This window comes from Taudactylus pleione, unplaced genomic scaffold, assembly GCF_031769625.1.
Source record: "Taudactylus pleione unplaced genomic scaffold, aTauple2 ptg000179l, whole genome shotgun sequence".
NCBI classification, from domain to species: Eukaryota; Metazoa; Chordata; class Amphibia; order Anura; family Myobatrachidae; genus Taudactylus; species Taudactylus pleione.
In genome coordinates, this window is record NW_028284581.1 from 13315237 (window position 1) to 13328649 (window position 13413).

Consider the following 13413-nt stretch of genomic DNA (forward strand, 5'->3'; position numbering starts at 1 on the left):
AGGCACCTCAGTGTAAGCTGGTGCCCGGCCGGACTCGGTCACCGCGCAGGGGGGCTGCAGGAGCAGCCCCCAGAAGCTTTTTATTTTCTAATAGATTTTATTTATTTTAGTTTCTCTTTTTACTACAGACGGCAGCGAAGGCCTGTCTGTACAGACGCCCACGCTGCCGCTCTGATCCCCGACTGGCGCCGCGACGCCAGTACTGATCTGGGGATCGCGGCGGGAGGACAGAGTCCGTACTAGCCGGACTCTGTCTACCTCCCAGGACTGCTGCCGGAGTCGCCGGGGATTCAGGTAAGCCGCGCGTCGCTGGCTAGCAGCGGCGCGCGGAATACCTTAAATGCAGTCCTTTAGCCTCCGGTCCTGGGGACAGACCGGAGGCTGCTGGCAGTGGCGGCGGGCCCCCCCCTAACCCGTGGGACCACTAGACCACCAGGGATAACCGGCAAGCGGGAAGCCAGCATCCCTGGGGTTAATGGCCAGCCAGGGGAGGAAGCCTTCCCTGTTCAGCGGCTCCTCCCCTCAGCTCAGCGCGCTTTTCAGCCTGCATGTCTAGCGTCCCTGAGCTGCAGTTCACTCGGCCACTCCTCCTCTGAGGTCTCTGGCGGCCATTTTTTTCTACATGTGGCAGCGCAGATCCCTCAGGGAGCACGCGGACCGGTCCCCCTGTGTACCTCTCCCCTGTTAGGACGGTGTACACAGCACTATAGCCCTCCCAGACACTGAATCTGGGCGGTTGAGTGTAGTGTAAAGGTGCAGTGAGTATATCTTCCTGCATGGTATGTGACTTTTGTTAGTGCTGCTGTCTGTATTTTTCTCTTATTACTGTCAGCTTATATCTATCTCTTTCCTTCTTCCTTAGCCCTACAGGTGTGGAGGAGGGGCTTTTCTACTAACCTCACATATATAAATCAAGTATTTGTGAGGTCTGTCACATACAGTTGTGTGCTACACAGTGCCATATTCAGGACTGTTGTTCAGCACACAGGGAAGTGCAGTTCTTTTTTCCTCTATTGCCATATATATTTTGTCTGTACATTATATTTGGTTATGTCTGAGGGTGAAGTTGAGCACTCCGGGACTCCAGTGTTGTTTTCCTGCAGGCGCTGCTCTGCGGGATCACATAGGGAAGAGGCATCTCTGGATGGCCTTTATGAGCGGTGTCAGTTGACTCCTGGTCAATCCAGACCCCCTATGACACAGGAGCCACCATGGGCTATGTTTTCACAGGTGCTGGTGTCTCTGGCGGACCGCCTTGCGGCTCCGTCTGCTGTCCCTACGAGGACTCTGTCCCAGCCTACCATTTCCCATTACCAGTGTACCCCGCAATTATTGCAGAGTTCCTCTGGGTCACAGACTGTGGACCCTTATTCAGGATTGCCTATCTATTTTCAGGCCTCTCCTGCTACACAACAGTCTGTGGTGCCTTTCCAGACCAATGTGGCAGCTCCTCCACCATGGGTGGACGTGCTCTCCAGTTCAGTCCAGAGTCTGGCAGCTGCATCTTCGACTTTTCAGTCGATGCTGCACAATGACAGGGCTGCAGGGGCGTCTAAGCGTGCACATAAGTTGCATGCGGCGCAGATTTCGGACACTGAGGGGTCCTCAGATGAGGGTGATGTCCAGGACGACTCCGATTCGTACACCTCGGCTCAGGAGTTGGAATCTTGGTCGTCTATTAATGTACGAGCTCTGGTTAGGGCGGTGCGTGCCATTCTCCTAATAGAGGATGAGGCACCTGATCCTAAGTAGAAATTCCCTAGTTAAAAAAAAAAAAAAAAAAAACTAAGGTGACTTCGGCGGTATTCCCCCTATCTGATCAATTAACGGATCATATGGCGGTGGCTTGGCAGACACCCAGTAAGAGATTTGTGCCTCAAAAGAGGTTGGCTTCCAATTATCCATTCCCGGAGGCGCATTGTAGGAAGTGGGTAGCTCCACCGGCGGGGGATTCCCATGTCACACGCCTTATTAAGAGTGCTACGCTGCCAATACCGTCAGTTTCCTCGTTAAAGGATCCCACGGACAGAAAGGTTGAGGCTTGCCTTAAGTCTATTTATTCCCTCTCGGGAGCAATTGCTCGCCCGTCCAGGGCCATTTCCTGGTGGCTAAGGCCATTAGGGTTGGGCCAATGCCTTAGGGGACACTTTTCCTGAGGATACTCAGGAAGTCCAGAGGGCATTACTAGGACAGATGAGTGATGCGGCTTCTTATATTGGAGAAGCTTCCTTGGACGCTAGTCTGCTAACCTCTAGGGTGTCAGCTGCGGCTGTGCATGCCCTTCGCTCCTTATGGCTGAGGTCCTGGAGAGCAGACGCTGATTCAAACAAGGGCCTGGAGGCCTTACCTTTTAATGGGGAATTACTTTTTGGTCGAGACTTGGATAGGATCGTGGATAGACTGGCTAGGTCCAAGAAACAAGCTTAGAGTGCCAGGCGTCCCTCTTCCAAACAGGAAGATAAGCCTTCCGCCTGATGGGACGGGCCTCCCTCTGGGGGATCCCAGAGGGGAGGCCGACTTCTTCATTTCGCCCAGAGCTGGTTCAATACCACCACCGATGCCTGGGTGCGAGAAGTGGTCTCCCAGGGGTACGCCCTGTCTTGTCGGCGCAGACCGCCTCACTAGTTTTTTCTGCACGAGTCCTTCTCAGGACATAGCCAAGGCTATGCTGATCAGGGAAGCTATAGACTCCTTGCTGACTGCAGGGGTCATTGTACCTGTTCCACAATCTCAGCATGGGATGGGGTACTATTCTGCTGTTTCTGGTACAGAAACCCAATGGCTCCCATCGACCCGTTCTAAATTTAAAGTCTTTGAACAGGTTTCTCAGGATTCCCAGGTTCAGAATGGAAACCTTGTGTTCCATAATTCTGGCTATGGAACCAGGGGATTACATGGTCTACCTGGATATCCAGGACGCTTACCTCCATGTGCCGATAGCAACGTCACATCAGAGGTGTCTGCGGTTCGCTCTGTTGCACCGTCACTACCAGTTCCGGGCTCTCCACAGCGCCGAGGGTGTTCACCAAGGTGATGGCAGTTATGGCTGCCCACCTTCGGAACCAGGGGGTATGGTTGTTAGCGTATCTGGACGACCTCCTATTGCTGGCAAGCTCTCCGGAGGTTCTGCTGCAACATCTCCAACTGACGGTGGCTTGTCTGCAGATGCACGGGTGGTTAATAAATTGGAGGAAGTCATCCCTGATCCCATCTCAGCAGAGGGTCCATCTGGGGGCCCTCCTAGACTCTCATCAGCAGCGGATCTTTCTAACTCTAGAAAAGGTATCTTCCCTACAGTTGCGGATACGCAGTTGCCTGGATTGTGCCATTCTTTCGGTACACTCGGCAATGAGAGTGCTGGGTTCCAGGGTGTCGGCATTCGACATGGTGGAATTTGCCCAGTTTCACTCCAGGCCTCTGCAGGGGCTGATTCTAGCAAACTGGAATGGGTTGCCTCACCGGATCCGGTCACAGACCCTGGTGCTATCTCCGGATGTACGACAGTCCCTGAATTGGTGGCTTTAAACAGCTCACCTTCTCGAGGTTCGCCCCTTTTGGATCCCGGACTGGGTTCGGCTCACGACAGATGCCAGTCTTCGGGGTTGGGGGACGGTGACAGGCTCCTTGTCACTTCAGGGTCGTTGGACAGCGGAGGAAGCGGCTCTCCCCATTAATGTTCTGGAACTAAGAGCCGTGTACAGGGCTCTGCAGTCGGCCGGCACCACTCTTCACGGAAGGGCGGTGCAAGTGCAGTCAGACAACGCCACCACGGTGGCGTACATCAATCACCAGGGAGGAACTCGCAGCCGGGCTGCGATGGCAGAAGTGTCTCACATCCTAACCTGGGCGGAGTGCCACTTTCCAGCGATCTCTGCAGTCTTCATTCCCGGAATCCTCAATTGGGAGGCAGACTTCCTCAGCCGTTACGACGTGCATCCAGGGGAATGGTCGCTTCATCCAGTGGTATTCCAACTACTCATGGAAAATTAGGGACTGCCGGAGATGGACTTGATGGCCTCTCGTCACAGTCACAAGTTGCCCGTGTACAGGTCAAGGACAAGGGACGACGGCGCCAGTCTGGTGGACGCTCTGTAGGTCAGATGGACGTTTCAGCTGGCATATCTGTTTCCTCCGATATCCCTTCTGCCTTGGGTCCTGCGCAAGTTCTATCAGGACGGAGGCACTCTGGTACTGGTGGCCCCAGCGTGGCCAAGACGTCCGTGGTACTCCAACCTACAGAGTCTGTCCATCGACGTTCCGTACCTTCCTCCTCAGCGGCAGGACTTGTTGTCTCAGGGGCCCTACCTTTACCCGGATCTGGGTCGTCTATCTTTGACGGCGTGGCTCTTGAGACGGCCGTCTTAAGGTCCCGGGGCTTTTCTAGTTCCGTTATTTCCACCATGCTGAGGGCACGCAAGCCTGCTTCTGCAAGGATTTACCATAGAGTGTGGCACACGTACTTTCAGTGGTGTGAGTCCAGAAACTTATGATCCTCAGGTATTCAGAGTTTCAAGGATTCTGGCTTTTCTTCAGTCGGGTTTGGACTTTGGTTTACGCCTTTCCTCTCTGAAGGTGCACGTGTCTGCTTTATCGGTTTGGTACCAACGTAGAATTGCTATGTTACCGGACGTACAGACTTTTTTTCCGGGGTGTTCTCAGGATTCTCCTGGCTATTGCTTCAGCAAGGATGGTTTCCGAGTTGGGGGCACTTTCATGTAGTCCCCCCTTCTTAATTATTTTCTCCAGGACAGAGCAGTGCTTCGCACTCGTCCTGAGTGTTTACCTAAGGTTGTCTCTAAGTTCCATATCAATCAGGAACTGGTGGTCCCAGCCTTTCAGTCCCCTGATCTTACAGCAGGGGAGACTTCGTTGGACATTGTCCGTGCTCTCAGAGTTTATGTTGATCAGACTGCTTCTGTTTGAAAGTCCGACTCCTTGTTTGTCCTCTTTGGTTTTCATAAGAGGGGTTGGCCTGCCAACAACCAGACTTTGGCCCGTTGGTTTTGTCTGTTATTAGGGAGGCTTAGATACGAGAGCATTTACCTGTTCCAGCCTCTGTTAAGGCTCATTCCACTCGTTCTGTGGGCCCTTCTTGGGCTGCTAAACGTGGTGCCTCAGCTGTTCAGCTGTGTAAGGCAGCCACTTGGTCTTCGGTTCAAACGTTTCTAAGATTTTATGCGTTTGACACCTTTGCCTCTCAGGATGCATCCTTCGGGCGCAGGATTCTCCTTTCTGCACAGGAGCGTCCCCGCCCTTAGTTGAACTGCTTTGGGACATCCCCAAGGTCAACCCTGTGGACCCCCTATGGACCCTGAAGTAGAAAACAAGAGATATGGTAAGAACTTACCTTTGTTATCTCTGTTTCTACGAAGTCCATAGGGTCCACAGGGCGCCCGCCCTGACGCACCTGGCTTCTAATGGGCTGTGTTGCTGGTCACCGGTATTTCCGTCTCCTTTTTCTGTGAGTATGGTTTCTTGTGTGTTCCAGTCTTCCTTCTCTCTGTTCCATATTCTCCTCCGGCCTAGGCTGCTTACCAACTGAGGTGCCTGTGGCTCGGGGGCGGGGTATAGAGGAGGACCCAAGTGCATCCTGGGAGCTAAAAGCTTAACTGTGTGGTGCCCATGGATCCTGATGCAGCTATATCCCCAAGGTCAACCCTGTGGACCCTATGGACTTCGTAGAAACAGAGATAACAAAGGTAAGTTCTTACCATATCTCTTGTTTTCCCTTTAAACTAGAGATGCTTACCAGTACTCTGATACCCCGCAGGTCATCAACAAGTAATTAAGGCTTTAGCTGGGTACACACTATGTGATCCATCGCACAATATATAGTTTCTATGCATATCGGAAGAATATATCGTGCGGATCATATAGTGTTTATCGCATCGTCCCATGTGCTGTGCTTGCACAGTATATTGGACAATGCGAAGAACAACGGATTGCTACTAAATGCAGCATGGAACGACACATCGCACCGTCATACACCACATTGTGCAGGGTATACTGTACTTATACTTGCTCACATTGGGCCTGATTCTGACTCACACTCCATGCCAATGTTCATGGCGCTGAGCAATTTCTTTGCTACTGCGCAAATGTGAAACACTCTTAAAACTCTTATGGCGCATACGTTTTACAGTGTGTGTTTGCACGGGGGCGCAGCTGCAATTGTGACACATGGTATCAGAAGTGTATTGGAAATGTACTGGGCAGTGATTGGGGGAGGGTTAATTAGATATGGAGATGGTCCTTCTTCTGGGCGTGTTATGGGAGTGTCGTGGGCATGTCGCTGAAGTGTTTACATACACAGACACTTCATTGCTCACATTGGAAGACAGAAAATCTGCACCTACCATAGGACTGGTACAACTTTCATTGGTGCAACTGATGGGGGTGTCTAAAGACGCACAAAGTGGTATTGCAGTGCAAGAAGATGTTAGCCCGTGAATAGTCAGAAACTAACTTGTACACCAGGGGAAGGGCTGATACTAGCATGTGCATAAAATCATAGATGCAACTACAGCAGGGGCCTTTTAAGAGAGGAGGGGGCCCGTGTGCAGCCTCTGTTTGGGCCCCCTCCTCTTAGCCAGAATCTAGTGTGTTCAGTGCGCTGACATTGTACCAGAATATACTGCACATGCGTGTGCCTCTGGGAAAATGGCACCCGCAGCGCTTTCCCGTGGACATCATTTCTACGCATGTGCGAGTCACCGGAAAAATGTCCGCCACTATTTTCCCAGGGATTTTTGCTGCTCTGCAGCGCTGGTCAGGCGTTGCGGAGCAGCACACAGGAATCTGTGGAAAGTTCTGTATAATTTACTATGGGTGCAGGGTGTGCGGTGTGGGCCCCTCTGGACCCAGGAGCCTGTGTGCACAGCACACCTTGCTCCCATTATAAAGACGCCCCTGAACTACAGCAAAGGACGCTAAAGCAGTCTCAGCAGCGAGTGACTCAGAATCAGCCAAATTGTATTTAATTTTTAGATCCTTTTGTTTTTATTACATACAAGTATATCTATTTAATTTACACACCTGTTTTGATTTTTAATTGCAAATGGCCCAAATGGTACCTATAAGACAGTTACAGTATAAGAATAGTCTGTTGCTAGTAAAATCATTATATGCAATTACACAGCCAAAATGATTTGCTTTTTGTTGTGATTACTTTCTTAAATACAGTGAAATTTTTTTAAAGTATTGCTACTTCAGAACATTCTATGTGTACTTTATGTACATGTCACATTTCTGCCTGCTGGCAGACACTCTTGGAAGTCACAGAAGAAAAAAAGAAGAAAAAAAGAGTATGAAACTTGTCATATTTCTGAGATGCCTTATCTAGAGGAGTACAGAGGATGGCTGTGGTACATGGGGTCCATGGGAATATACGAGTATAACCAAAAATAACATCAAATAACCTGACACGCTTGACAGCATTATAGCCTCATAGCATCATCATATGGTCTAGAGAAGGGTACATCCCCTATACATTATTCTTTAATTACATCTCTGGGGATGTTCTATGTGATACATGAGCCAGAATTAAAGTACTGAGCTCTCAGAGATTGTCTTTCTCAGTGATCTATGTATTTCTAACATGTTTAAAAACACTTTGCTATAAGCACCGGATGTATACACCAGTAGCAGTAAATTTTCAAAGAAATTGAACTCCCTGAAGAATTACATAAACCTTTAGAGTGGGAACATGTAGTGTATTTATTTTATGTCTTGGCTTTTTAGTTTTTGATAGTCTTATTGTACTTATAGGGTGGGATGCAGCAAAGGGAGAAATGTGGTCAAACCCTGAAAATGCGTGTTTGACCACATTTCTCATATGCACCAAGCCTCGGAATGAAATGCACTCCGGGGCTTGGATGTGGTGGGTACCGCCAAATTTAGCTGGCCTTAACCTATAGAAGCCTATGAGCTTCAATCAGGAGAGTGCTGTGATCCAATCAGATCCCTCCCAGCACCCGGAAGTCCCTCATTCGCAAAGGGCCAATCTTTCCGAGAGAGCTGCCCTTGTGCATTCCTTCATTCATGCCGGCGTTACCAACGCCGGCATGCTTGTGAAGAGCGGCGAGATGCATCGCATCCGAAATGCGATGCGTCACGCATCCTGTCCATAATCTCAATTAGAAAAATCGTCAAATTACAAATAAAAATATAAGTTTCCCAGTATGAAGCACTTTCATTAGCGAAAAGTTTTAAAAATTCCATCTGCAAAATATTATTTACATTTTTTAATCTGTCCCCCTGCTGATTACTGTTACTGACCCCTCACCTTGCTGGATGGGCCACCTGACTGTGACCGTACAGTTGTTCACTAACTAATGTCCATTCTATATCTGGGCAGCCACTGATATGTCTTTACATAACAAATATATCTACAAGTTCTATGCATGTCTGGATGTGTCCAAATGTATGCAGCACAAAGGGTTTTTTTCTTTTTATTAGCGAAGTAATTCATTTGTAAAAAAGGTGATCATTTTTTTTTATATTTTTTCTTTGACTATGTTCATTTATCAGAATCTTTTGTGACAATTTTATTTAAATTTTTCCTGAAAAGCATTCTAGATTTTTTTCTCCTGGTAATAAATGTGTCTCATTACCCTGTTTATATAACTCAAGAATGCAAGTCTCATAGAAGGAACAGACCATTTATGCTTCTTGTATGGTTATATCAGTAAGGCTGTGATAATTACCTTTGTAAAGTAGATCGACTAACACGAAGGTGCGCTATTCTAGAACTGAGGCTAAAGGCTGTCAGTGGCTGTAACACGCTGAGTGCTGGTGGTGATATTGGGTCAGAGTATAATACTAGGGTTTGGATATTATAATGATAACAAATTGATAGCACATTACATAATGAATGGATTATTATGCATCCCGGAGGAATCAAGAGTGGTCTGATTTTTCTGACGCAGGGATACATGCATTAAAGGTAAAAGTCAGAGCCAGTGGCCTAGTGGATAACGTGGCCAGTATAAAGTGGGCAGAGCCAGACTCCAAACTCAGCCCATTAAGACCTCTTTAAGGCTTTCTAAAGAATCTGCCTCATTAAATCATTCAAAAGAATCTGCTGGGAAAAATCATCTACTTTTGTGAAAGTATTTTAAACTGCTATTTTGTAATCATTGTGTATATTCCTATAATGAAGCAGGGTAAGCACTTCTTCTATTGTGCCTAGATTAGGTTGTCACATGTTCCGGAGGTAAGATCTATAGGCTACCTGACGTTACCCGTGCAATTATTATCTTTTACATACATGATTACGATTGCACTACTTGGTTACCAAGCATAAGAATTATTGAGGGCATTTGATTTGTAGATGTGGGTTTGTAACTATACAAGAGGCCAAAGTGCTCAGGGTTTGTTTATAACGTGAGTAGAGGCGCTGTGGATGTTTTTTGTTATAAAACTTAAACAAACTTGTCTCTGCATTCCAATTTGATAAGCACTGTAAGGACATAACGACCTACCAACACCACCCCATCCCCCTATACACAGCACATTCTTTGGGCTCATCATAAGTGATGAAATACTGGCAGTGCCCCAGGCATTAGGCTGTTTTTTACACCGTTTCTGTGCAGTCCCGATCATGTTGGCAAATACCTGTAATTTGCACTTCTTAAACTAGCATTTTTATATTTATCTTTGTCAATGAATCTGTGGCAAAGCCTATCATAATAAACATTTTCAGAGCTTCTGTAAATAGAAATCAATTCAACCATATTACTTTGTTGTATCATTAAAATCAACTGTGACAGTGTTAACAAATCATTTACTAACTGAATCATAGTTAGATCTATGGGTGAGGTCTATCACAGTAACACGACTGACAAAATCATTTTGGGAGCGGGAATGGGAAAATAACTATGGCCATCTGTATATTAGGCTGTACTGCAACAAAAATCTAATTCTACATTTGTCTGCTAAGATTTACTGTACACCATTACAGAGAGAAAATGTCTGGTTCAATTAAAAGGGAAATTGGAAACGTATGTAAATGTTTTATCATTCTATAACAGAAACCTGTGATTTCCTGGACAAATATCTTGGTCTGAATAATTGTATGGTGCACTTACACCCTCTGCAATCAGTTTGTCGTGTTGTCTAAAAAAAAAATATATTACTTATGTTTTATCATTAGCAGTTGTGTACTTACTGTATTACTTTCCCTTATTCATGCTGCTAAATATGTCTTGCAGATGGTAGTTGAAACTGAAAAATGCAACATATCCCTGAAGATGGTTTCATCAGAAGATGTCAATGAGGTGATGGCACATATTGGCACATGTCTCCGAAAGATATTCCCAGGGTTGTCTCCTATGTAGGTACCATGAAATATCTGTGTACGTATTGATGGGCACACATTTCTGCAGAGTTTGATGGAACAATTTTAGTTTATTACATTGCAGAGTGAATGCATCATTTGTATAGGTTGTTTTTCACACTGACAAATACAAAAAAAATATATATTTTTTCACATTATGACCCCCATTTACTAACGAGTTTTATCACCAAAACGAGTGATAAACTTCACTGTGTATGATAAATGGTGCTTCAGCCAATCAGCTCCCAACTGTCAATTTTCTAACAGTTGACAGTTGGGAGCTGATTGGCTGAAGCACCATTTATCATACACAGTGAAGTTTATCACTCGTTTTGGTGATAAAACTTGTTAGTAAGTGAGGCCCATAGTATTTAAATCTTTCTTTTACCCAGGTCTGTGTTAATTAGAATAATGCTCTTGTCCCTGATCTCCCTATTTAACACAAGCACAGAACTATCATCCGTTTTAAGCTGAATATACCACCTCACCATAATTACGGATGTCAAAACTAGATAGACTTATAGCACCGGTAGAATGCGCTAATTTGAAAACATTGATTTAGAGTCATAAAATAATGTTTTGTTTTAATATATTTTATCCAGTATGTACAAAAATTAGGATTTTTTTTTCTGCACTACTAAACTGGAGGTATAGAGGGCACGGTGCAGGATTTTGCACTCAGACTGCTACAACTCATTTGTAATGTAGCTCCTTCCCTGTATAACCCCTCCTTATAATAGCTCCATTATTTTCTCACGAGGTGCATCAGAATAGGACTATAATAAAGAAACAGACTGTAACATCTACGGTAACCACAGAGCCATGAACAGAGGATCCGTAGTGTCCCCCAAATGGATTTAGAGAAAAGTATTTAGCGGTTTGTACAAAAATCCTTTACTCTCTTACATCCTCTTTGGTGCGCACTACTAACCTTGTGGATGTCCCAAAGCTGTCCCTAGGGGAGGTAACACTAAGCATAGCTGTCGAGACAAAAACCTTTAACCAAAGCTAACTACTTTGGAGACAGACCACCATACAATGTAACATTTTATAACTGTGGACAAGGAATCTGCACAGCTCAAGGGACACATACATCTATGGCCCTGATTCCCCGTTCTGCCAATACGACCAGATCTGTGATCCATTTTCGGGTCGGGATTAGGGAACTGAATCATTCGCAGATATATGGGCCCCTTAAGGCTATATACTACAATGTATTGGAAGCCCTTGCCAACCTGGGGGATCTGGTTATGGGGCCCTTGAAATTAACTGACGGAGATATAATTCTGTTAGAACACAACCCGAAGCCAACAAGCTATGCCTGACCAGACTGTGGCAGCCTAATTTGTGGCTCTCATAAGGAACCAGAAGAACATTGACAAGAGAAAATTAAAGTCTGACCAGCGGCTCAGTTTATGAAGAGGGAGTGTTATACAGTACCACAGTTGTAGCAGTATGAGTGCTAAATCCCCTATACACCAAGGTTAGTAGTGTCTACCAAATAGACTGTACTACGACAAATATCTACAGTTAGGGCTCACTAACTTCTGTTTTCTTTTGAAAAATAGTATTATTGAAACATAGGTTCATTAAAGGGAAAGCACATCATAGTTTGACATGTCTATCAACATATTACACTATGGGCGGGATACATCAAACATCACATTTAGTATGTGATGCATTCTGCCACTGACCGCATGCATAGCAGTGTTTAATAACACCATATGCACGAAGATTTAAGCTAATGACAGCTCTGTCCTTTGTGGTGTTGGGACTTCTGGTCTGGCTATCGGCCAGCCGCAGGGGACCCTGGGAGGGATCCTATTGGATTTCACTCAGGGAAGTCTCCAAAGAGAAGCCCATAGGCTTCTATTAGGCAACATGTTGCATATCAGGTCCAAAGCTTTCCAGAGCTTAGTGCACATCGGAAATGTAGTCAAACTTCCGAAAACAAAATTTTCGGAGGTTTGAACGCATTTTTTGGCGTTGATGCATCCCACTCTATATATTATTATTACATTTTATTTATATGGCGCCACAAGTGGTCTGCAGCGCTGTACATATACAGTAAAGGGTACACAGAACATTACAATACAGCAACCAAAATATAAACAGAACACAAGTAACAATTAGCAACACAATTCTCCATACACAGTACAGCTCTGAAGGTGAAGGCTGTCATAGAAGTGCTAGAGAAGAAGGCTGTGAGACAGTGGGGAGGAGGACCCTGCCCCTAGGAGGTTACAATCTATCTTCTCTTTTTTTTTTGGTACCATATGTTGGATACACAGTTGAGAATAAAATAATTGTGCCTTGTATAGATGTTGTCTAGAAGTTACATTGTGCCTCATTAAGACATTTATGGACTAATTTATAAAATTATTAGTTTTGGGAATTTTTGGACAGAGATTTACATTGAAGCTCCATTATCTTTAACTGTTATTTTGTAATGTATTATATTTTTTTGTTTTTATTCTAGTTTTAACATGTATTGCGTGAGGTGTATCAAACTTTTTAAAGAGGACAAGTTGAAAAGTTGTCCATAGCAACCAATCAGCTTCTGTTACTTATCAAATACATTCTGTAAAATGATAGCCAGCAGATGATTGATTACTAAGGGCAACGTCTACACCTATCATCTTTAGAAGGTTTGCTATAAGTCCCTTAAAGGTGTATGGGATTGTATACTTTGCTATTATGGGTTGTGGTGTTTGCAGTGGTTGAAAATGTAGCTAATATGTTTCTGCATTTCTTTGAACAGAAAAATTATGAAGAAAGTAACCATGGAGCCAACGGACAGACTGGCAAATCTGCAAGCCCTGTGGGATAGCCAGACAGTGACCGAAGTAGGCCCCTGTGGTATGCAACAAGTTCCTACTAAATCAGTTATATATATATAACTTTAACTGACTTAAATAGTAATTGATAAACGGGGCATGAAACTCTGCTGTAAGAGCATCCTGACTCCTTCACACTATATGCCACTTTTTTCTTTGTCACTAGGCGGTTTCTCTCAGATGTATGCCTGTGTCTGCGACTGGCTTGGGATGCCGTACAGAGAAGAAGTACAGTGGGTA

The 13413-nt window shown here is 45.4% G+C and overlaps 1 protein-coding gene across 1 annotated transcript in view; it reads left to right on the plus strand.

Moving 5' to 3' along the window:
* The window catches only part of CARMIL1 (capping protein regulator and myosin 1 linker 1), a 390597-nt gene that overhangs the window by 142753 nt on the left and 234431 nt on the right, over positions 1-13413 (plus strand). The window contains exons 5-7 of the mRNA XM_088475876.1: positions 10212-10333; positions 13098-13195; positions 13340-13410. Of these exons, the coding sequence (XP_088332002.1) occupies positions 10212-10333; positions 13098-13195; positions 13340-13410 (291 nt within the window). The remainder of the gene's footprint in view (positions 1-10211; positions 10334-13097; positions 13196-13339; positions 13411-13413) is intronic.